The 24704-nt window shown below is 50.5% G+C and overlaps 1 protein-coding gene across 1 annotated transcript in view; it reads left to right on the plus strand.

The window, feature by feature from the left end:
- The first annotated feature begins 261 nt into the window (after positions 1-261).
- Positions 262-24704, plus strand: part of Itgb2 (integrin subunit beta 2) — a 37339-nt gene continuing 12896 nt past the window's right edge. Inside the window, exons 1-6 of the mRNA XM_032888963.1 lie at positions 262-345; positions 15059-15119; positions 15461-15549; positions 19401-19581; positions 21795-21965; positions 23147-23388. Of these exons, the coding sequence (XP_032744854.1) occupies positions 15062-15119; positions 15461-15549; positions 19401-19581; positions 21795-21965; positions 23147-23388 (741 nt within the window). The 5' untranslated portion in view covers positions 262-345; positions 15059-15061. The remainder of the gene's footprint in view (positions 346-15058; positions 15120-15460; positions 15550-19400; positions 19582-21794; positions 21966-23146; positions 23389-24704) is intronic.

A 24704-nucleotide genomic window follows, 5' to 3' on the forward strand; every position in this document is an offset into this window, starting at 1 on the left:
GACATGCTACAGAGCCCCTCGAGGCCATCAATGGCTACGGCTTCTAACGGTAGCCCCTCCACTCTTGCTGCGAAAGCTTGTCATCATCTTCAGGCCCCACCCTTTCTTGGTGTTTCTTCTCTAACATCCCATATGTAAAGGGGCTGAGGTGAGACCCACATGTGGGCCAATGAGCCATGTGTCACTCAACTTCCTCCTGGGTGTTGACTTAAAACAGGAAGTATCAGGCTGGGGCCTCAGCGGCTGTTCTCTAGACACCACCACAGAGCCAGCTGGTGAGAAGCAGGCAGAGACATCTCCAGTCAGTCAGATTCACGGATTGGAGGCTTCCCGGGACCAAGAGGGGTAAGTGCAGGACTCCTGTGTTCAGGTAGCTCTTATGGGAAACACCTCAGAGGTGGGCTCTTCCCATGGGATTTCTCTTTATGTCCTCAGCCCTATGGGCGGGCTCTGGTGGCCTTTCCATGTCCCTCACCCGGCCTATCTGTCAAAAAAAACGGTCTTGGGACCTTTTACATGTGGCTGCCAGTTATTCAGGCCCTCCTGACTGATATCTATGAATGGGAGAGGTATGATACCACAGTTGGGCAGAGTCTCAGGAATTCTGGGAACTTCCGTAACTAAATGCGGGTAGGCAGGCAGAGAACAGTGTTGATCCTCTCTCTGTGATAGTCATGAATGCCTGGGGCTGAGGAATGTCAGTTATGGCGGGGATGACAAGCTGCTCTTTCTGTGATAGTCGTGGATGCCTTGGGGCTGAGAAAGGTCAGCTATGACTGGGGATGACAAGCTGCTCTCTCTGCGATAGTCGTGGATGCCTAGGGCTGAGGAAGTTATGACAGGGAGGATGGCTGGGACACGCTGTGGGAGTGAAGGGGTCATATACCATCACCCCTCTACTACAAATGGAAGTAGATACTTGTGGTCATGGAGGTGGACGTCAGACTGAAAGTAAGGAGCAAGAGAAGGAGCTGCTGAAATGGCCATTGTCGCCCATCTGTCTTATAATGGGGGAACTTCTCAGCCTGCCTTGCAAGCCTCTGGGACCTAGGCTACAAAATGCCCAACCTAGCCCACAGGATAGCAAACGATAGAGAAGTTCTCTACCCAAGAATCCCACATACAGTAGTGGCCAGGCCTGGGGCCAGCAACCACAGGGCCACATCCCAGATAGAGGGAGGAGGGATGCCTATGAGACCAGCCTGCAGGAGGCTATATAGCTGCAGAGGGGCTGGCTGACTGGCTCTGTGAGGTGGGCTCCATGAGGTCAAGTCTCAGGTGACAGACACCAGTTCCACATCCAGCAGCGAATCAGTGGATAAAAGATTACTGGCATCTGCCCTAAGGGAGGGACCTCTGCCAAAGCGGGAGTAAAATGAGCAGGAGTAACTAACTCCTGAGGGTTAGTTAGGGCTGGAAAGGCCCAAGTTTTCTATCTCCACCTCTCTCCACTAATTCTGTTTTTCTCGGTTGACATATTCGGACATGGTCTTGGGGAAGGCGTGCCATCACAATGATTCGAACTGTGTCCACTGTGATTGTGGGGGTGGGGGAACCACACACTCACCCTTAACAGGAAGCTCTGCGCGTGGGGATATCTTTGATACACAGCTTGGGAGGAAGCATTCTGCTCTCTGTGTAAGAAAGGGCGTGAGCTGGGGAGGCTGCTGAACTCTGAGGATGGGCTAGTGACAAGCTCTGCAAACTCCAATCGTCTACAGTCAGCAATGACTCAAAACTTACCCCCCATGAGGACGGAGTGGTGGAGACAAACTGACGTTCCCGCTAACTCCACTTCCGTCACTCAGGTACAGGCGGCTTTCTGCAGGTGGCAGGGCTGGGGGCTCATGGGGTGTTGAGTTTGTGTGTGTGCGTGTTTGTGTGTGTGTGTGTGTTGTGTGTGTGTTGTGTGTGTGTGTGTGTGTGTGTTGTGTGTGTGTTGTGTGTACGTGTTTGTGTGTGTGTGGTGTGTGTGTGTTTGTGTGTATGTGTGTTTGTGTGTCTGTGTTTGTGTGTGTGTGTGTTGTGTGTATGTTTGTGTGTGTTGTGTTTGTGTGTTGTGTGTGTGTGTGTGTGTGTGTGTGTTTTGTGTGTGTGTTGTGTGTGTGTTGTATGTTATGTGTGTGTTGTGTGTGTTTGTGTGTCTGTGGTGTGTGTGTGTCTGTGTTGTGTGTGTTGTGTGTCTGTGTGTGTGTGTGTGTGTGTGTGTGTGTGTGTGTGTGTGTGTGTGTGTGTGTTATATACGGAGAACCAGTGGCTCTGTGAGGAGGAGGACCGAGTTCTGAGACAGCCCCTCTGTTCACATCTCTCCCCTTTTGGGCCTGAGTCACCGTCCTGCCTGAAGCTGTGTCAACTGAGGCTTCCAAGTGTACTCAGTCACCAGAGGTTACATACAGTTCATGCTTGGGGGTGGGGGGAGGGGTGGACCAACTCAGGGCATCCTCTGCCTGGCTGTTGGACATCTCTGGGGGATGTTCAGGAGATTACCCCCAGGCAGCCAACCCAGTACTGGCTGTGTCCAGACTTCCTTCTCCTTCGCATACATGGGATGTCAAAGGGAAGTGCTAATTTCCTCCCAGACCCACCACCACCACCACCACCCCAAACCCAGACACCTGCATGCCTGAGTGAATCCCAGGCCCTGGGGAGCAGCAGTCTCTGGGACATTTTTGTAGTGGGAGGCAGTAGCCAGGCTGAGACAGGTGACCCAGAAACGCCAAGTGACTAGAGCCCTATGGCCGCCGAGTCCTTCTGTCTCCCTAAAGCAGATAGCTACGCTACCTGAGGTCCAGACTGTTGCAGGTTCTTTGGTCCACACTGTGAAACCCAAGATTGCATTAGTGACCAAAGGGGGAAAAAAGGGTTTCTACTTGTGGTGTGACCCCCTTAGCAAACACCATTAATCCCTCTGGCTGGAATACACACACACACACACACACACACACACTCACACTCTTAATACACACCTTTACTCCCAATGAAGGTAAAGTTTGTGGAAAAAAAGTAGTCATGTTTGAAAGTGATGTCTGAGTGAGTGGCAGACAAAGGGACGAATCAGAGAAAGATTTGACCGAATAGAATATGCCCAACTCTCACTAGAAGAGAGAAGAAAGAGAAGCTATTTGAGAGAGACAGAGAGAGAGACAGAGACAGAGAGACAGACAGAGAGACAGAGAGAGACAGACAGAGAGAGACAGACAGAGAGACAGAGACAGAGAGAGACAGAGAGACAGACAGAGAGACAGAGACAGAGAGACAGAGACAGAGAGAGACAGAGAGACAGACAGAGAGACAGAGAGAGACAGAGAGAAGGAGGAAGACGAGGAGGAGGAGGAGGAGGAGGAGGAGGCAGTTTTTACTGGGAGAGTTGTACAGAGACAGTTTGCAGAGAGAGAATAAGCTAGACACGGATGAAGACAGAATGAGCCAGAGAAGGAGAAGGAGCTAGAAGATCAGACGGGATTGCTAGAGTTAATTTGAGGCCAAACAGAGCAATCCAGAAGAAAACGAGAGAAGTCAGGTTGAATCAGTCAGCTTGGAGAGGAGTTTGGGCCAGAACAGCTGAGTTGAATCTCCCAGCTAAAATTCAGAAAGAACTAGGGAGAGGTGAGCCTATTCCACAGCAAGTCTCAGAGGCTGAAAACATCGTAGGCCTAGATTAGACTGTACGAAGGCTAGAAAGGCTAAACGTTTCCAGACTAGGCCTGGGTTAGCAGACATCAGGCAAAAAAAAAAAAAAAAAAAAAAAAAAAAAAAAAAGATACATTTATACCAGGCCTTGCCTCTGCATGTGGATCTTCAATCTGGTTGGTCTGATAGGATTTGCTTAAACCCTTAGGAGGAGTCCTTTAATTAGGACCTTCTCCTACAGCAGAGCAAGCCTGTGGCACAGCCAGAGTCGTCCTCATAAAGCTGGGGTCAGGTCACCCTTGTCGTCACACAGCAAGTGGTTCCTTGGCAAAGAGTTGGATGATTTGTAGAGGTCAGATCAAGTCCTGGATCGTGCAGGGCGTGTGCCCTGACAGCCCTTGGAAAAGACAGCATCTGGGCTACTCAACCCTCTGGCATCAAGGCAGCCAACACTGGAGTAAGGAGCCAAGAGGTGATAGACAAGAGACTGGCACATTGGCTGCCTCAGAAACAAACTGAGCAGGAAGCCATGCCTCAGCCGCACCATGCTACTTTACGGCATCACCCCAGCAGCTCCCTGAAAGCTGGGTCTAGAGGACTCAGGGTTCTCCACAGAAACAAACCAAGATGAGGCAGGCCCTTCAACTGATAGGACGAGGCCCGCTGCATTATGGGGTAAATTCTACTTGGTTGAGTTTTTGACACAGATGTTAATCTTGGAAAACGCCTGCCCAGTAAATGCCCAGTCCCATATTAGAACCAGTGTTGGGGCCCTGTGGCTCAGCCACACAGACACACAGGGCCACCTACGCAGGATCCTGTGCCTCCTTTGAGAGAAGAGGAACCAGAGCAGCCTGTCTGTGGCCCCTGTGCAGCTGGGCCTAGGTCTAGGAGTATCAGCTCTAGGGTGGAGCCGATGCACACATCACTTGCAGCTGTGCCCGGCTGTGGGGTCTAGGGGACAGGCTGAGACTCTGGGAGCAAACCCACAGGCTAAGGCCAGGCATAGGTTCATAGAGACACAGGCTAGCCCACCTGCCAGTTGGGAGACCGTGAGTGATAGGATCTCCATTCCTATTTCTTTTTTTTTTTTTTTTTTTGGTTCTTTTTTTCGGAGCTGGGGACCGAACCCAGGGCCTTGCGCTTCCTAGGCAAGCGCTCTACCACTGAGCTAAGTCCCCAACCCCTCCATTCCTATTTCTGAAGGACGACTGTCCGCTGTAGAGAGCGGCGCGGCGAAACAAAGATGGCGCCGACATCCAGCCTTGTCTGGATATAAACGACTTACTGCGCATGTGCAGGCTTGTCCCCTTGCTAGGGCTCCCTCTAGTGGTGAACAGCGGTACTGCACATGTGCGGTTTATGCACCAGGTGTCAGTTGACCGTTATTATGCTAATGAGGTGATTCATTCTCCGCCAATCCCTGGAGGACAAGTAGTGGGGTGATCCAAGCCCCACCAATCCCTGAGAGATAATTAGCATACTGTTGTCTATATAAGCCGAGCGATTTTGCTGCTCGGGGTCCCTGTTCAAGAGAGCTGTAACACTAAGAAGAGCTGTAACACTAAGAAGAGCTGTAACACAGTAAAGGCTTGTTCGCAGAAGAATCCTGTTGCCGCGCGTCGTTCTTGCTGGCGGGACATTGGGCGCGCGACAGTCCGCTTCCAGAAGCTGGCCCTGACCCCGGTGGACCTTCCATAACAGGGTCCCTACCAGTGACTCATTGCAACAGATTATGATCTGTGAGCAGGACATATGAACATGGGAGTGCTAGGCCTCTGGGATGCTTGGATCCAGCCAGTGAGAGATGTAGGGACTTCGAGGCCCCGAAGCTGCTGCTTTTGGAAGCTTCTAGGGACAGAAACCTCTTATCTAAGCAGTGCCCAGGGATCTCCCTGAGCTCCGGGGTCTAAGATGCTCATGATCAGCCCCAGGGGGAAGCCATCGACTGTGTCCTAGGGTACCATTTGGACCAGGTGGGAGATTTGGAACATTCAGAAACTCGGTGGAGGTTGTGGGGCAGGACAGGGGAAAGGTACAGGAAAATGAAGTCTATGAGTCTCCGAGAGTAGCCTGGATACCCCGGTTCATGTCCCAGAAGAGATCAGCAAGCGCTTGCAGCTAGAGAGCAAAGGACTGACGAGCAGGTTCCCACAGCAGTGTGAAGTCATCGTTGTTACTCTTCCCGAGGTCATGATGGGACTCTCCTCAGGAACGTTAGCAGTGGGGACAGAAACACCGACAGTGTTTGGGACCTTGAGAAGCTGGTTCCCCCAGTGTGTCCAACAGAGCCTTTAAGATGGCTCTGTGCACAATTAGCGACAGACTGTGGAGGAGCCTGAAGACACAGGGAGGATGCTACCCACAAGACCTGGCGCATTTAGACCCATGGCTCTGTAGCTGTCTTCAGACACACCAGAAGAGGGCATCGGATCCCATTACAGATGGTTGTGAGCCACCATGTGGTCACTGGGATTTGAACTCAGGACCTCTGGAAGAACAGACAGTGCTCTTAACTCCTCAGCCATCTCCCCAGTCCAGCTTTTTCTTTTCCCCTTCCGTTTGCTCTCAGGGTGAGGATGAGTTTCTCCAGCAGCTGTCCATCCCAGCCGCCCCTCCAGGTTCCACAGGGTGGGCAGTGCCAATGTTAAAATGCCTAAGCCACCTTCCATTTGAAAGCTACTCCAGAGATGCTGGTATTTTGAGGGGTGTTCCGTGCCCCTCAGCCTCTGCGTTCTGCCTGTTGAATGACCATGCTTCTCTGAGTTTACAGTCCAGGCTTCTCTGAGAGGCTCACCGATTATCACTAACTTCTCAGATTCTTTTAGAGAGGAAGCTTACCATTTGCTGTTTACTCTGGAGTTAATGGTTGTCTCTATGTAATTTATTATGCATGGGATTGTTTCTTTTGACAGTGTCTTCTGGGTCATTTTCCTTTAGTTTTTGTACACGCATTTCCTGGCCGTAAGGCATACAGCCTTGAATTATCTTTTTTCCATTGTTTCTTTAGTGGGTTCTGTTGGAGACAGGGTTTTAATGTAGCCCAGGTTGGCCTCAAACTCTTTGAAGAGTGGCCTTGAACTTCTGGTCCTCGTGTCTCTATCTCTGCTCGATTTTCTAAAGCAGAGTTGTACAGAATCTTCTTCACTCTGTGTGTGTGTGTGTGTGTGTGTGTGTGTGTGTACTTGTGTGTGTGTATTTGTGTGTGTGGTATATGTGTGTGTTTTTGTGTGTGTGTGTTTTTGTGTGTGTGTATGTGTGTGTGTTTGTGTGTGTGTATATGTGTGTGTATGTGTGTGTGTGTATTTGTGTGTGTGTATTTGTGTGTGTGTATTTGTGTGTGTATGTGTATTGTGTGTGTGTATTTGTGTGTGTGTATGTGTGTGTGTGTATTTGTGTGTATGTGTGGTGTGTGTGTATGTGTGTGTAATTGTGTGTGTGTGTGTTTGTGTGTGTGTGTTTGTGTGTGGTGTGTGTGTGTGTATTTGTATGTGTATTTGTGTGTGTGATATGTGTGTGTATTTGTGTGTGTGATGTGTGTGCATGTATTTGTGTGTATGTGTATTTGTGTGTGTGTATGTATTTGTTTGTGTGTGTGTATGAAAGACCCGCAGATGGAGGGGACTCTTGCTCCAGTCCTGAGGACACCCACCACACCACGAACACACAGGACTCAGTCTTGATGTACAAACAAGAGGTTTACTCGGGATACCAGTGCACTGGGGCTCGACACGGTCCTCACGCAGGAGGGATGTGAAAAGCTCGGGACAGCAGGAACATACAGTCTATATAGTCCCCACAGGGTCACACAGCTTCATTAGCTCAGCTATTTCGGGGGCAAGGATATCTTACTAGGCAGATGTTTCTCGTCCTGGAGTTCCCGGGACAAGGCCGCAACCATATCAGCGCAGCTATTCCAGTACCAAGGACGTCTGACTTGACAAATGTTTTTTCATCCTGAGGTTCCCAGGACAAAGCCACAGCGATATCATCTGTTCTTGTGCCCGGGTAGCTTCCTGGAGAGTGGGTGGGACTGTGCTTTCTGTACTTTCTGGTCTAATGTCTAGGGGCTAAGCAGAGGGCAACTTAAAATTTTTCATTTTTAAGAAATGGCTGCACTGGGGTTGGAGATTTAGTGGTAGCAAGCGCAAGGCCCTGGATTCGGTCCCCAGCTCCAAAAAAAAAAAAAGAAAAAAAAAAAAAAAAGAAATGGCTGCACTAATGTCAAGCAGGGATCTTTCATGTATATTTTGTGCATATGTGTGTATATTTGTGTGTGTGTGGTGTGTGTGTGCATTTGTTTGTGTGTATATGTTTTGTGTGTATGTGTTTGTGTATTTTGTGCGTATATGTGTATTTGTATGTATGTATTAGTTTGTGTGTGTTTTGTGTGTATTTGTGTATTATTTGTGTGTGTGTATGTTTTGAGTGAATTTGTCTGTGTACTTGTGTTTCTGTGTGTAGTATTTGTGTGTGTATGTTTTGTGTGTGTGCATGTTTTGCGTGTATGTATGTGTGTGTATTTTTGTGAGTATGTGTGTATTTATGTATGTGTATTAGTTTGTATGTGTGTATGTGTGTTTTGTATGTGTGTTTGTGTGTGTATTTGTTTGTGTGGGTGTGTATATGTGTGTGTATTTCTTTGGGTGTTCAGGTGGAAGCCAGAAGACCTCAGCTGTCATCCTCAGGAACAGCCCACATCCTCTGAAACTGGTCTCTCATTGGCCTGGAGCTCACCAACTAGCCCATACTGGCTGCCCACCAAGTTCCAGGGATCCCTCTCCTCCTCTCCTCTCCTCTCCTCTCCTCTCCTCTCCTCTCCTCTCCTCTCCCTTCCTCTCCTCTCTCCTCCTCTTCCTTCTCCTCCTCCTCCTCCTTCTCCTCCTCCTCCTCTCCTCTCTCTCTCTCTCTCTCTCTCTCTCTTTTGTTTTTTTCCTTTTCATTTTAAAAAAACATGTGATCTGGGGTTGAAATCTGGGTCCTTATACAAGCGCTTTCCCAACATTCTCTCTCCCAACCACTCTACCCCTTCTTACGTGACCATGGCAGCAGCGCCAGAGCCCTGGCTGGGGTCACATTAGATCACATTAGACGGCAGGACGCCTCTCTTGTATTGACACATCGGTAAGGATGCTTTGAATTTTCCTAAGACTTGGGACTTTTTACTGCATCGGTTTTCTATCCATTTTAATTAAGTGAGCAATTAACATATTTATTTATTTATTTATTTATTTATTTATTTATTTATTTATTATTTGAGAAAAGGTCTCACTTTCTAGTTATGGCTATGTAGACCAGGCTGGCCTTGAACTCACAGAGATCCACCTGCCTCTGCCTCCCAAATGGCTGGCGTTAAAAGGCTCTTCCCACTACCTCCAGTTTATTGCAGTGTTTTTAAATTCCTTCAGAAAGGAGTCTCATTTGACCCCATTTGGTCAGTAGCTGCAGCCCCCGGTATTTCTGGACTCCACTAATCTGTAAGCACCACTGCGACTGTGTCTCTCGGTCACTTGTAAAGCTTCCTTTGCAAGCTCGGTGTGGGGGGGGGGTGTCCCTCAATCAGAGGGACCTCGATCAGGATCCTCCCTAAATAGTGCTCCCTCTAACCCTTCTGTCTCTTTTGTTCCAAGTCTGCCTGGAGCTCTAAGAACCCAGCTAGTCCATCTGTTCCCATCGGCCCAAGTCCTAATTAGCTTTGTCAGTTTTACACAGCGTTAAGTCAACTGAGGAACTTTCTGGATCAGACTGGTGGGTATGCCTGTGGGGAAATGTCTTGGTGATTAATGGATGTGGCGGGCCCTGCCCTGCCCCACCCCCTCCCCCCTGCCCTGCCCCCCTGCCCCCCCTGCCCTCCCCATGGATCACCAGTCTCTGGGCAGATGGTCACGGGCTATGTAGAAAGCCAGCTAAGTATAAAACCTGTAGGAGGGTGAGCCATAAAGTGGGGCTCCTCCATCCTGCCCCCCAACTTCCCTCAGTGATGACTGTAGGCCGTAAGCTGAAATAACCTTTCTTCCCCTAACTTGCTTGTGGTCAAAGTGTTTTATCACAGCAACAAAAAAGGGAACTGGAACCAACCTTGTCCCTGCGTCTGCCCGGAGCTCTGAGTCCTAGAGCTAGTATTCTGGAACCACCTGCTCCTTATCCCTTGTCCTCTGCCCGGGGCGGCTTGATCCCCGCATAGAGTTCCAATACCCTAGAGCCCATCTGCCCCTGGTTCTTTCGTGAATGTGTAAAGGCAGAAGTGACTCCATCTTGATACTGGGCTTTGGTGAAAAATGTTCAAGGCTAGGCTGTGATGCCTTGTGACTACCACGGGCCTTTATTTTTTTTTTTTTTTTTTTTTTTTCCGGGGCTGGGGACCGAACCCAGGACCTTGCGCTTCCTAGGTAAGCGCTCTACCACTGAGCCAAATCCCCAACCCTGGGCCTTTACTTTTGCTCTCCTGAGGCAAGGGTGGCCCTAGGACTCCATCTACTCTCCCCCCCAAACTACCCTGGGGTTGGGCCAGTCTTCGCCTGTGCCATCCCCTGTGTTTGTTCTTAGTCAGGCGCCTCATGTTCTCTGACTGGGGACAGGAAGCCGCCCACCACCAGCCTTTTGTTAGACTCACTCTGCCTCTGCTGACTTTCTTATATCACCATCTGCTTGTGTGTGTGTGTGTGTGTGTGTGTGTGTGTGTGTGTGTGTGTGTGAGAGAGAGAGAGAGAGAGAGAGAGAGAGAGAGAGAGAGAGAGAGAGAGAGAGAGAGAGAAGGTTCATGCACCTCCAGCCGGCTTTGAACTCAAAATGTAGCCGAGGGTGCTTTTGAACTCCTGATCCCAAGTGCTAGGATGACAGTTGTAGGTCACCGCATCCTGCCCGAATTACCTTTTGACTCTTGTTTCCTCTTTGGCCGTGTGTATTTCCTTCTTCGTGGGGACATGTTAGGATGTGGATCCTCTCCCATCACCGAACCCAGGCCTCAGGGAAGGACAACCCAGGCCTCACAAGGTTAGGGCTCTGCTGATCTTCACCACTTCCTGGCTTGCACCAGCGCTCGCCGAGCAGATGGTAGAGATCAAAGGTGGCTCTGGGGGGCACAGTTCTGACAGCTACCGGGACAGGGTTTCTCAGGAGGCCTCTGTATAAAGTTGCTCCTCATGACTTGGTGAGGGTACGTGCCTGAAGAATCAAGGAGCCCCAGTGAAGTCGGGGAGCTAGAGGGGCCATGGCAGAGGTGCTAGGTAGCCAGGAGGATGTCTGCCGGCTCGGGCATTTTTACTTACCGTTACCCTCCCGTCTACACTAGTGGTTCAGTTAGTCCCAGGAGCTACTGTGACCAGACAACCGTTTGCTGCCTGTCAGTTGGAGAGGAGGGAGCAGCAGTAAAAGTATCATACGCTGAAACTCAATTCTGTCCTTTGGAGCGCAGGTTTCAGGTGCCCTGGGCCAGCAGACCGTTCTTCAGTGATCAGGTCCTAAGAGGGAGGGGCTGGGAGATGAGAAGATAAAGAAGATAGGAAATCTGAGGTCAAGAGGTCATGTGCAAGCTGATGATTGATGCCAAGCAAGTTTATTAAGAGGTAGACCAGCTGGGCGGTGGAGGTGAACACCTTTAATCCCAGCACCCTGGAGGCAGAAGCAGGCAGATCTCTGAGTTCGAGGCCAGCCTGGTCTACAAAAGGAAGAAGAAGAGGGCTGGAGAGATGGCTTAAGTGGTTAAGAGCACTGACTGCTCTTCCAGAGGTCCTGAGTTCAATTCCCAGCAACCACATGGTGGCTCACAACCATCTGTAATGAGATCTGATGCCTTCTTCTGGTGTGTCTGAAGACAGCCACAGTGTAATCATATACAAAAAATAAATAAATAAAGGAAAAACTATCATATGATGTGACTAAGCTGTGAGAAGCTGATCAAACAATGTTGTGCCGGGGAAGATGGGATATCTCAAGGACATCAGAGACAGCACACAGCGGACCTTGCTACTGGTAACCATAGCTCCTTAGAGTGACAAGATCTGAGTCCCTAGGATGATGCCGGAGCTCCCCAAGACCCCCAGACCACTGCCAGCCTTGATAAGCGTATTCCAGGTTTTAGACAAGAGACTATGCTTTTTCTTCATACACCAGGGCTTCAGGGAAAGCCACAGACTGCCCTAACACTCAACACTCATGATCTGCTCCAATTCCATGAAGGAAACTGAGGCAGAGAGAATAGACAGGCTTTGCTCTTTCAGAGTTCTGTGGTGCTGGTTTTGCTCAAGGCCCCAGAAGTGGCCAGGTAGATCTTTCTCTTTCTTTTCTTTTCTTTTCTTTTTCTTTTTTTTACTTCAGAGCTGGGGACCGAACCCAGGGCCTTGTGCTTGCTAGGCAAGCGCTCTACCACTGAGCTAAATCCCCAACCCCTAGATCTTTCTCTATGTTGATTCCCACAGAGACAGGAGCTGGCTGCCAAGAAGGGACTCAGTCCTAGACTCTTTAGCTCCTGGACCTTGGCCTTCATCCATCCACCTGCAAACTCAGGACATTGTCATTGCCTGGGGTCCTCTGAGGGACACAGTGGGCCCAGGTGGAGCTGGCTCCTCTCTACACCCTGGACAAGGAGCTGGAGGTGGCTACCCTGGCCACCACCCATTTCCTATGTTTTAAGGTCAGGAAAGTGTGATCTGTGGGTTAGTCTTGTAACCAAGGAACTCCAGTGTGTGTGTGTGTGTGTGTGTGTGTGTGTGTGTGTGTGTGTGTACATGTACATGCACACGTGTGTGCTTATATGGTTGTGCACATAGGTATAATATTATACCCAGCCCTATATTCTGATGCTGCTTGGAGCTTCCGTTTCCCCACTTGGAGAACTAAGTTTGAATACTGACTTTCATGGCTGTTTGGAGGTTGGGGCCCTCTCCCAGAAGTGCCATGCTTGTGATCTGGAAGGGTTCTTCCCATTCACAACAACCACAGCCACCTCAGAAAGGGAGCCTTTCCGGACGCTGACTGGATTTGCAGTACCAGCACACAGATCTCAGGGACGTGTGCCAGGGCCTCAGGTCAGCCAAGTGAGTTGGTGGACACGTATGTGTCACCCCTACCACTGTGACAAAGAGCTCTTGGGTGAGGGCACAGAAGTAGGACCACATACAGCTTCCTTAGCTTGTGCTGGGTGCCCTGGGACAGGGAAACACAGAAACATTCAGAGTTAGGATGGGCTCCAGTGGCCCAAAGTCCCTGACCCTGCCTTGCTAGATAGTCTGCTAAATTCAGAAGGTCCTGATTTTCCTTAAGTAGGGAGGAGGAGTGGTCTTCATTTAAAACCTCTGGGCCCTTGATGAGCATGGCTGGACATGGTGTGTATGTCTCTAATCTCAGTGCTCCAGAGGCAGAGGCAAGCGGAGCTCAGTAAATTTGAGGCCAGCCTGGCCTACAGAGCGAGTTCCAGGACAGTGAGGGCTACACTTTTTGTCTCAAAAAGCCAAAATACAAAAATAAAAATAAAAAACAATAAAACCTCTGGGCTCAGGAGGTTATCTTTCTGAGGTCACAGGCCACTTTTAGGAGGGTCAGAAATGGGGCTACGTGGGGCCTGTACCCACAGGCTGGGGTGGCCCTAGACAGTGTCATACCTGCCACAGAGCCTCAGTGTGGATGTTGGGCTTCAGGAAGCAAAGATGGTGTTAGGGGCCACCAGCTGTGCCCAGTGCTCCGAGGCCACAACATGGCACATAAGAGCCATCCTCAAAGCAGTGGCCTGACAACACTGTCACCATCTTCCTTCAGCATACTTGGTAGCTCAGCCTTCCCCTGCAGAGGAGCTGGTCAGGACGACATGGGGAAATACGTTTGATTTTGTTTCTGTCCACACGGCCCCTGGTGCTGGCAACTCTTCCTGCCTACCACAGTTTCTCATGTTTTAGGAAGTCGGACCCAGGGGCCACCCCACCCAGAACATTCTAGGCCTCTGTGGGAGGAGTCCTGGCCACTCTGGCTACTTCTGGGGAAGGAGGGTGGCAGTAAGGATCTGGGAGAATCCGTACTTGCCAGCTGTAAGGAAGGAAGTCACAACCCAGGCCTCTCAGCACGCCCAGCCCCAGCTGGCCCCCAGCCCCACCTTCCCACAATTCCAAGATCATCAATGCCATTGACTGTTAGCAAGGCAGGGTGCAGTGGCTATGGAAACAAGCCAGCAGGTGGCCAGCAGTAGGGTAGGCAAGGCTTTGAGTGAACTCTGGGAAGCCTACTGTCCCCTGTCTGGGACAGGAACGCCAATATTGCCCCCAGCAGTAGCTCCTCCAGGGCAAAAATAAAATCAATGCTTCAAAGAGTACCGAGATAACCAGAGACAGGCAGTCTCTGTGAGCCAGCTCAGTCCTGCCCCACAAGAACTCCAAGTTCACGGCTCTGCCTGGCCCCAGTTCTGCTGTCTGGGTCAACCAGGTCTGTGGTCCAAGCTCACTATGGACTTTGGGCGTACAGATGCATAGCTCTGACTCTGGGCAGTGTGGGCCGCTGCATCTGTGGGATGGAGATGGGTCTGCCTGTGTGACATGCATGTCTGTCTGTCTGTCTATCTATCTATCTATCTGTCTGTCTGTCTGTCTGTCTATCTATGTACCTATCTATGTATCTATCTATGTATCTATGTATCTATCTATGTACCTATCTATCTATGTATCTATCTATGTATCTATGTATCTCTGTATCTATCTATGTATCTATCTATGTACCTATCTATGTATCTATGTATCTATCTATCTCTGTCTGTCTATGTATCTATCTATGTATCTATGTATCTATCTATGTATCTATGTATGTATCTCTGTATCTCTGTATCTATGTATTTATGTATGTATGTATTTATCTATGTATCTATGTATGTATGTATGTATGTATCTATCTATCTCTATTGCTAGCTAGCTCTCTCTATATCTATCATATCTGTCTATATCTATATATTTCTTTTTTTAAGATTTATTCATTTATTATATATAAGTACACTGTAGCTGTCTTCAGACACACCAGAGGAGGACATCAGATCTCATTACAGATGGTTGTGAGCCACCATGTGGTTGCTGGGAATTGAACTCAGGATCTCTGGAAGAGCAGTCAGTGCTCTTAACCTCTGAGCCATCTCTCCAGCCCTATATATTTCTATATTTATCTACCTCTCTCTCCCTCTCTCCCCCTCCCTCTCCCTCTCCCTCTCCCTTCCTCTCCCTTTCCCTCTCCCTCTCTCTGAATGTGTAAGTGCATACTTGTGGTATCCCCACAGAGGCTGACTGCCTGTTCTTCCAGGTACTTGACCACCCGAGCCAGCCCCCCCACATCCCTCCCTGAGGTAGCTGAGTGACATCTGTGCTGGCCCTCCCTGATCCTCGTACCCTGTGGCAGCAAGCCTGCAAGGAGGAACTCCTTGGGTGATCAGCCTGGAGTCACCTGGCCCTTCTCTCCACAGGACATGCTGGGCCCACACACACTGCTACTCGTCCTAGCTGGACTGCTCTTCCTGGGATCTGGTGAGTTCTGTGAAGCTGTCCCTACACACGGCATTCCTTGACAACAGGGCCACCTCGCTTCTCCTTGGGCATCAGTTCCCAGGTAGTTGAGGAAGGACCAGCCTCTGGGAGAGTCAAGTCTCGGGCATGGATGGCTTTGGTTGTCATGTAACAGGAGGTGGGGGGGGTCTGACTTTCAATAGAGCTCTGCTTTGAATCCCATTGGGATGACTCAGAGCCCTTCCCAGATGCCCATAAGGCTGTCGGCACTAGCCTGTACCCTCCCCACCTTCCCGTCCCATCATTTTTGAAGACAGTCAGGGTGGATACAGGGCTCTCACTCAGCCTGCCTGTCTCTCCAGCCCTGTCCGAGGAATGCACCAAGTACAAAGTCAGCAACTGCCGGGACTGTATCCAGTCGGGGCCTGGCTGCTCGTGGTGCCAGAAGCTGGTAAGAGCTGCGTGGGTCGCCTGACAGAGTCTAAGCTGCCCTTCCCACCTGCCTGGGTAGGAACCTTTGCCTCTCTGAAGCCAGGGACACTAGAAGGATCTCCCTACTGCATAGCAGAAATGGCTCAGTAGAGAAGCTTCCAGATGGGAAATAAATATACCATGCTAACCCAAGTACCCCAGGTACGTAGGAAGGGACAGTCCCGTTTCACGATATGAATCAAGAGTCGAGGGAGGGGAAGGCCCACCGTCGGGCATGGCAGAGACTTTTTATCTTTGAATCCTATTCCCTCAGTACAACTGCCCCTTCTTCCATAGAGAGCTCCTCCCCTGGAGACTAAATCTTTTTCACACCCAGGGTCCCCAAGCTGCTGACCACACAGGGAAACACACACATCACTCTTTTCAGCCACCTAATCCTTCCCAGAGGAAGCCACGGGTCTTTAAGAGTATGGTATTAGCTTACAAAACCCAGGGAGCATGTTTTGATGAAAACGTGCTGTCTCACTTACTTTTCTGTTGCTGTCGTAAAAACACCCTGACTAACGCAACTTAAGGAAGATAGGGTTCACTGTGGCTCATGGTCAGAGATTATAGTCTGTCATGGCGGGGAAGCCAGGGCAGTGGCAGCAGCTGGGGCTTGGGTCAGGGTGGGAGGAGCTGGTCACTTCACATCCACAGTCAGGAAGCAAAGTGCTGACTGGTCACTTTCTCAACCCCATTCGGTCCAGAACCCAAACCAACCCACACCGGGCAGCTCTTCCTAGTTCAATGAACCCAAAATCAATGCAAGTCCTCGTTAGTGTGCCTGGAGGCTGGGTGATTTCTGATCCTGTGGGGTTGATGGTCTACCCTGTAACCTGACCATCATCGCTGTGCGTGCGTGTGTGTGTGTGTGTGTGTGTGTGTGCGTGTGTGTGTATGTGCATGGGTGTGTGTGTCTGTGTGTGTCTGTGTGTGTGTGCGTGTGTGTGTATGTGCATGGGTGTGTGTGTGTGTCTGTTTGCATGTGTTTGTCTCTCTCTGTGTGTGCCTGTCTGTGTCTGTTTGCATGTGTGTATATCTGTCTGTGTATGTGTGTCTGTGTGTGTGTCTGTGTCTGTGTGTGTGTGTCTGTGTGTGTGTCTGTGTGTGTGTCTGTGTGTGTCTCTGTGTGTGTCTGTGTGTGTGTGTGTGTGTGTGTGTGTGTGTGTGTGTGTATGTGTGTGTGTGTGTGTGTGTGTCTGTGTCTGTGTGTGTCTGTGTGTGTGTGTCTGTGTGTGTGTCTGTGTGTGTGTCTGTGTGTGTGTGTCTGTGTGTGTGTGTGTGTGTGTGTGTGTCTGTGTGTGTGTCTGTGTATGTGTGTGTCTGTGTCTGTGTCTGTGTGTGTGTGTGTGTGTGTGTGTGTGTGTGTGTGTGTGTGTGTGTGTGTGTGTGTGTGTGTGTGTGTGTGTGTGTGTGTGTGTGTGTGTGTGTGTGTGTGTGTGTGTGTGTGTGTGTGTGTGTGTGTCTGTGTGTGTGTGTGCGTGTGTGTGTATGTGCATGGGTGTGTGTGTACGTGTGTGTGTGTGTGTGTGTGTGTGTGTGTGTGTCTGTGTGTGTGTATGTTCACATATGCCAAGTTTGATCTGGTTATCAAGCTCGAGAGATTGAACATATCAACACGGCTGGCCAACCGTGTACAGTCTTGCCAAGTTTTCCCATTTTTTCCTCACTGGTGCAGCCTCAGGTCACATGGGATGCCGCTTTGCTCTCCTGACTTCCAGAGCATTGCTAGCTTCTTCCTTCTTCCTGTCCTTGTCATTTTAGGGCGAGAGGAGCCACTAGTGTAGAATGTCCCTTGGTGCCTCCAGCCCAATGCGTCCTCTGGTCCGACTCCAGTGTACACTGGGGACATCCTGTGCACTGCATGAGGCACACGTGGTGCCCACATCACTGTGTTAGTGGTGTTTCCTAAGGTTCCACCTTCCAGGTTTCTTCTCACTTCCTGTGCTCCCTCGTAGTGAGTGACAGGCCGGTCTGTGAGGTGCTGTCAGACTGGCTGTCTCCCCTAAACTACATCTGTGACCTTGCGGCCTGGAGACTTGGAGACCTTAGAGACTTAGGGAGGCTCCATACCAATGTAGTGATTATTAAATCAATCTCTCTCTCTCTCTCTCTCTCTCTCTCTCTCTCTCTCTCTCTCTCTCTCCAGACCCTGCCCCCATCGGTAACTCTGCAGATCTCAATTCTGGTCCATAGTTTTTGACTATTATTTTTCCAATCTGATGTTCAACCTGTCCACATCTGGCCTCCGGGCCCCCTCTAAGCTGCTCTGGGTGCCATTCGTCCGAGCTTTCTTGTCATTTTGTTTTGTCCTGAGAATTTTCTTACTCTGGACTGAGCAGCTGTGCTAACTGGACTCTGGCTTCCCCTCTCCTGGCCCCAGAGTTAGAGTTAAAGAACACTCCTAGTGTTGTGTTTTATTAACAGATAAGGAGAAAAGGAATATGTTTGGTGGACATGTGGTCAGGTGTTGGGGAAGGGGGTGCCTCTGCGGGCCCCTATAGAGGTATCCCTTCCCCCTGAGGGACCAGACACATAGCGTAGAATAAAGTTTATTCAGGGCATGGGGAGGGGGGTTAAGGGAGCAGAGGCAGAGAAAGGCAGAGGGGGGGGGAGGGATGGAGAAAGGAGAGGAAGAGAGAGGGTGGGAGGGGGAGGAGGAGAGGCACTGGTCATAAGACAGGGTGCAGGGGTGGGACGTAGAGAGCAGGAGCAAGAAGGCAAGAGAAAGCAAAGGGGGCAAGCAGCCCCTTTTACAGCGAGTCGGGCATACCTGGTTGTTGCCAGGTGACTGTAGGGCGGAGCCTAGACTAAATGCCTTGGGCTCCCAGCATTCTCTACGACTCTCCTCTTCTCCATCCCACTGGGCTTCTGGCTTCTGTTTCCAGCAAACACCCCCGCCCTAGGCAAAGCTCCACAGCAGAGAGACCTGATGTTGTAACCTCTGTCCTGTGACTTGTCCTGAGGGCTGTGGTCCAAGCCTTGGACAAGCCATTCTTGCGTGTCTCTCTTCCTCTTGAGTCATTTTGCTCCTCCGAAGTGAATGAACAGCCAGACCGCTAGTTCTGGGTGGCTTACCAGTCAGCTTCTCTTCCCTCTATTCTCGCTGATCGATCGCCTGTGTTCCTCGGGGACTTTACATGGGGGCTCTGAAAGCCGATGTAGAGCAGAGGTACTCCGGAGGTGGTGTCTGCTGCGTTTCTGGGTTGTCGTTCTTCTAGGTTTACTTACTGCCGGCAAACAGGCAGTCGCCGGTGCTTTCCAATGCCTTGCTTTCCAAGTCCTTGGATCCAACGGACTCCATTCAGGACCGAGACACTTCCATGTCAGATCCACGGGGCCTTAGAAGGGACATAGTAGTCAAGATGGAGATGACCTAGGCTTTCGGGTCTCCTCCCCAACATGATTCCCTAGGAACTGGGAGAGACTCGACCCCAAGCTCTGCCCTGCATCTCAGCCAGGGCTGTCACATAAGCCTAAGGAGGTTGATCACCTTTGGGAGACAGCATCTCCCTGGGGCATAGGTCCCGTTGAGAAAGGGCTAGAGAGTTCTGGCCAGTACTCAAGCTCAGGGAGGCTGATTAGCCTTTTGGCTGGAGGTAGAGGACCCCATGTCTTTGCTGATGGAATCGGTGCCCAAAAGATAGAGAAAGATCTACATAGTCTGTGCTTCTGGTAACCCAGAGCTCTTAGGGAAACCTAGGCTCTCTGGGTCGCGGATGTGACAGCGACATCTAACTGAAGTCTGGAGGGCAGTAAGAAGAAGGCAGGGCTGGGTCTCACTGTGCCCATCTATACCCCCTGCCTGATCTCAGATGTCTCCTCTAGAACTTCACCGGACCAGGAGAGCCTGACTCCTTGCGCTGTGACACACGGACACAGCTGCTCCTCAAGGGTTGCCCAGCCGATGATATAATGGACCCCACGAGCTTTGCTGATCTCAACTTCCAACATCAGGGGCAACGGAGTCAGCTGTCTCCACAAAAAGTGACCCTTAACTTGCGACCAGGTAGGTTTGGGACATGGTTGGGATGGACCAGGCGTACAAACGCATCTAGGAGCTCAGCCTGTGCTACCCATCAGGGCTAGCAGATGGTGTGTGTCTCTGGGTTGGATGGTGAAGCAGGCTGGGTAACGAAACCCCTCACCACCCAAGTCTGAGCTCCTGGACCAACGAAAGGGTTCAACTGGTTAAAAAAAAAAAAAAAACAATTGGCTTTGCCATCAAGACTGAAGGCCTGAGTTCAATTCCCCCAAGGACCCAAAAGATAAAAAGAGGAAACCAACTCTTGCAAGTAGTTATCTGATCTCCTGGTAAACATCATAAAGTGTAAGCTACTCCCTCCCCATAAAGAAACAAATAACTGTAATTTTTAAAGAACTACTTCGAAGTCTGAGCTCTGCCCCTGATGGATTCCCTCAATTCCATTGTCCGGACTGGGTGTCTGGAGCCGCTGTCTGTCTGTCTCTCTCTGTCTCTGTCTCTGTCTCTGTCTCTGTCTCTGTCTCTGTCTCTCTCCCTCCCCATCTCATTCCCTCTCCTCTCCCCCCTCTCTGGTTTTTCAACACAGAGTTTCCTTGTTGTAATCTTGGCTATACTGAAACTCACTCTGTAGACCAGGCTGGCCTCCAACTCTCCTGCCTCTGCCTCCTGAGTGCTGGGATTAAAGACAGGCACCACCGCTGCCCCAACTAGACTTTCTCTTAGTGGTGTGTTCTGTGCCTTTTTAAAGGATGGGGGGTTGGAGGGGAAGCCATTTAGAAGTCACCATTGGGGGCTGGAGAGATGGCTCAGTGGTTAAGAGCATCGACTGCTATTCCAGACGATTTGGGTTCAATTCCAGCACCCACCTGGTGGCTCACAACTGTCCGTAACTCCAGTTCCAGGGGATCTGATAACCTCGCACAGACAGACATGCAGACAGAACACCAATGCCCATAAAATAAAGATAGATGAACCTTTAGAAGTTGCCATTCATTTCTACTCTTACAAGACTCAGTCGACCCTCTTGGGGAGGTGAGAGTCCTGTAGCCATGGAACCGCATAACTGTTTAAACCAGGCTTGTCCCAGGCCCAGGCATGCTCTACCGGGCAAATACAGTGAAGTGAGCCTGGGTGGGACAACAAGGGGGACAAGCAAATAACCCTACCAAAAGCTGAGTGTAAAGGACAGAGGTGGCTCCCTGGGAAGGGGGACAGAACGGGAGAGCACACGGAAGACCCTGGAGAACCTTCCCGGGGTCCCGACTTAAAGTGACTGAGTGGAAAGAAAGGTTTATTTAGCTCACAATTTCAGGCCACAGTTTACTATTAAAGGGAAGTCGAGGTGGCAGGAACTTGAAGCAGCTGCTGCCCATTGCATCTACAGCGGGGAGCAGAGAGCAATGATGCTTCCCTTCAAGCTCTGCTCACTTCCTTTTAACCAGACCAGGGCTCCTAGACCAGGGAATTTTACCGCTCGCTTTCAGACCGGGTCTTCTCACATAAATGAAGGCAGTCCGGTGTAATCCCCCACAGATAGATATGCCCACAGGCCAGCCTCATCTGCAGACCCCTTCCGTGAAACGCTTCTCAGGTAATTCTAGTCTGTGCCCAAACTACCCACCCAGCACAAGGGGCAGGTTGTTAGGAACGGAGAAGGGTGAAAGGAATACAGCAAGAACGGAGGCAGGGGTGTGTCCATCTGGGAAGTTGTCCTGGTGACAGCAGAAGACAGAGCTTGTTCCTTTGATGCCCTGGGAGCTGACACAAGCCCTTCTGCTGTGGGACTTCTGCCTCTGACCTCTGATCGAGGGCCCGGCCCTGCTGGCCCCTGAAGGGCTGTTCAGGCAAGCTGGCTTACCTGAGCTAGGAAGCCCAGGCTGAGACAGGTATAGCCTCTGCTAGCAGGAAGATCAGGATGGCTCTCCAGGCCTTCTTTGTAAACATTTTAAGCCCTTGTTTGGGTCCTACCCTTCTAGCCTGACTACTAGTACCACAGTCTGGGTGTTTAGGCTTCCAATTTGTGAATCTGCGTGGCACAGAAACTCTCCACCATCCAGGCATTCTTGTATCCGGAGTGAGCCCACCCCTCTGAGTTCAAATCCGCCTGTCCTGTGTTCTGGTCACAGCCCCTTCCAGGTCTTACATAATACATGGGGGAGGCAATAGGAAGTGGGGGACTGGGTGAGGTCTGAGGCTGCAGCCCGGCTCAGAGTGCCCCTTGTTTTTCTCTGACACAGGGCAGGCTGCTACATTCAATGTGACTTTCCGGCGGGCCAAGGGCTACCCCATTGATCTGTACTACCTCATGGACCTCTCCTACTCTATGCTCGACGACCTGAACAATGTCAAGAAGTTGGGTGGTGATTTGCTGCAGGCCCTCAACGAGATCACAGAGTCTGGCCGCATCGGTGAGACCTGCAGTGCACACTCACCTCTCAACCCTGGGAAATCCCTGCCAAGCAGATGCCTCTGTGCACGCGGATCTGCAGAGGCAGAAGTTGGGGGGTGGGGGTGGGGGCTGCATACGCAATGTTCATGGGGCCAGAGTTAATCCCGAATCTTTACCAAGGGCCATACCTGGTCACAGGCTGCTAAGACCCGAGGACTCTTCCAACCTCTCTGTCTCTCTAGTTTATATTTTGATGTTTAAAAGGCAAAAGTCTCACAGTACTAATTACTAAAAAGTATCTTATCACAGCAACCACAGATTAACAGAATAGTGGGTGTAAACTACAGGGCATGGGTCACTGGGCAGGGGTCACAGGACAGGGGTCACAGGGCAAGGGTCACAGGGCAAGGGTCACAGGGCAAGGGTCACAAGGCAAGGGTCACAGGGCAGGTTTCACAGGGCAGGGGTCGGTCACAGGGTTACAACACTGACCAACACCACCATATTCACCAAGCATGTGGGACAAGTGGACTCACTCCAGAACAATACTCTGCCTCATGTTTGTCTATGTTTAAGGATGTCCACATGAATACTTGAACACAGGATGCAAGCTCGTCTATTCTTGTGTGCATATACACTCATGTGTGTACTCTCGTGCTCACACATGTCCAGCATCCCATACACAAGCACGTTTATGTGCCTGTGCACGTGTCTAGTCACACGTGTATGCCTATACACACAAGACCACGTGTGTGTGCGTGTGTGAGCATGTGTGTGTGTCTCTGTGTGTGTATATATATAATATATATATTATATATATACACACATACATGTATTCACATGCCAACACTCATCATGGTCACACATGGACATGACCATATACATATACATGCTCTGTCACACACACACTCATGCTTGTACATGGCCTCGAGTATTCTCAGCTGTACATGGTTCCACACATGCTTGCACCACACGCTCCCATGTCATATTTGCAAGTTCATCATCTTGCTTTCTCCCTTGTTTGGGAGAACTGAAGCTTGGTCCTTAGTCCACTGGAAGGCTCACTGTCCTGCCTAGGGCCCTGCCTGCTGCTCATCCCTGTGCCTCAGCCTCTGCTGTAATCCCTCAGGCTTCAGGTCTTCCCAGCCCTGCCTTCTGCTTCTGCCCCTGTCCCCCTGCCTCATGCCATGTACCCCTCAGGCTTCGGGTCCTTCGTGGACAAGACGGTGCTGCCTTTTGTCAACACCCATCCCGAGAAGCTGAGGAACCCGTGCCCCAACAAGGAGAAAGCCTGCCAGCCTCCGTTTGCCTTTCGCCACGTGCTCAAGCTAACAGACAACTCCAACCAGTTTCAGACAGAGGTCGGCAAGCAACTGATTTCCGGAAACCTGGACGCCCCTGAGGGTGGGCTGGATGCCATAATGCAAGTGGCTGCCTGTCCGGTGAGGCCACTGTCCCTGTTCGGATTTCCCAACTTCCTCAAATTCAGGGCCTCTTGCTCCGGTCCGTGGGTCTCACCCCATCCGCTCCTGGGCTGTCACCCTGGGTCTCGGAAGGGCAACCTCTGCGACCCACATCACTCCCAGCCATAGTGAAGGAAGAGTGACGACACAGCCCTGAAAACACCCACCCTTTTCCGTGCTAACTGACAGCTCTCCTGTGAGCCAGGCTGCCCAGCGGTGGATCTTCTGGTTCCTAAGGCCTTTTCCCTCTCAGATCAAGAGCGTGAGGACTGTCGTTAGCTCCCGTGTCACCTCATCCACATCCCTGCCTGTCAGTCCCAGACTGTGTTTATGAAGTCATCATTGCAGCAAGCCAATCCCAGCCCAGCCTTGCGCTTAGTTCTCTCGCTTTGCTGGGTTCATGCTCTGGGCATACACACTCGACATGGGTGTTGGACTCTGGTACGGTACACGGGTGCTGCAAGGGTACGCTGCTTTAGTCATTCCAGACACTGGCTCCCCTGTGAACATCCCTTGGTCCCCTCTTTTGTGGCTGGGAGGTGTTTGCATTTTAATGGACAAGGCAATACTCTTTTTTTTTCATGACTGCATTGCTGGAATCTAGTTCCGGGAGTGAAGAAGGCTGTGAAGACAGCTCGCTTTAGATTCAGATGTGTTTCTGGGTTTTGTTTTGTTTTGTTTTGTTTTTAAAGAATTTATTTTATGAATACGAGTACACTGTTGGCTGTCTTCAGACACACCAGAAGGGGGCGCCAGATCCCATAACAGATGTCTGTGAGCCACCATGTGGTTGCTGGGAATTGAACTCAGGATCTCTGGGAGAGCAGTCAGTGCTCTTAACCCCTGAGCCATCTCTCCAGCCCCCACCCCACCCCCATGTTTCTGTTCTTACCTCATATTGCTGCAGGGCATGCTGGGAGCTGATGGCTTAGGTACTTCCTGGGCACTGGGTTGGGGCTTTTTCTATCAACCTCTGTCTGTCTGTCTGTCTGTCTCACTCTGTACATGTGTCTGACTCACTCTTTTTTTTTTTTAAGATTTATTCATTTATTTATATGAGTACACTGTAGCTGTCTTCAGACACACCAGAAGAGGGCATCAGATCTCTTTACACATGGTTGTGAGCCACCATGTGGTTGCTGGGATTTGAACTCAGGACCCTCTGGAAGAGCAGTCGGTGCTCTAACCACTGAGCCATCTCTCCAGCCCTCTGACTCACTCTTTATGTGTGTGTCTGTTTCCATGTCTCTGTCTCTGTCTCTGTGTCTCTCTCTATATATATATATGTGTGTGTG

Source organism: Rattus rattus, chromosome 18 (assembly GCF_011064425.1).
Source record: "Rattus rattus isolate New Zealand chromosome 18, Rrattus_CSIRO_v1, whole genome shotgun sequence".
NCBI classification, from domain to species: domain Eukaryota; kingdom Metazoa; phylum Chordata; class Mammalia; order Rodentia; family Muridae; genus Rattus; species Rattus rattus.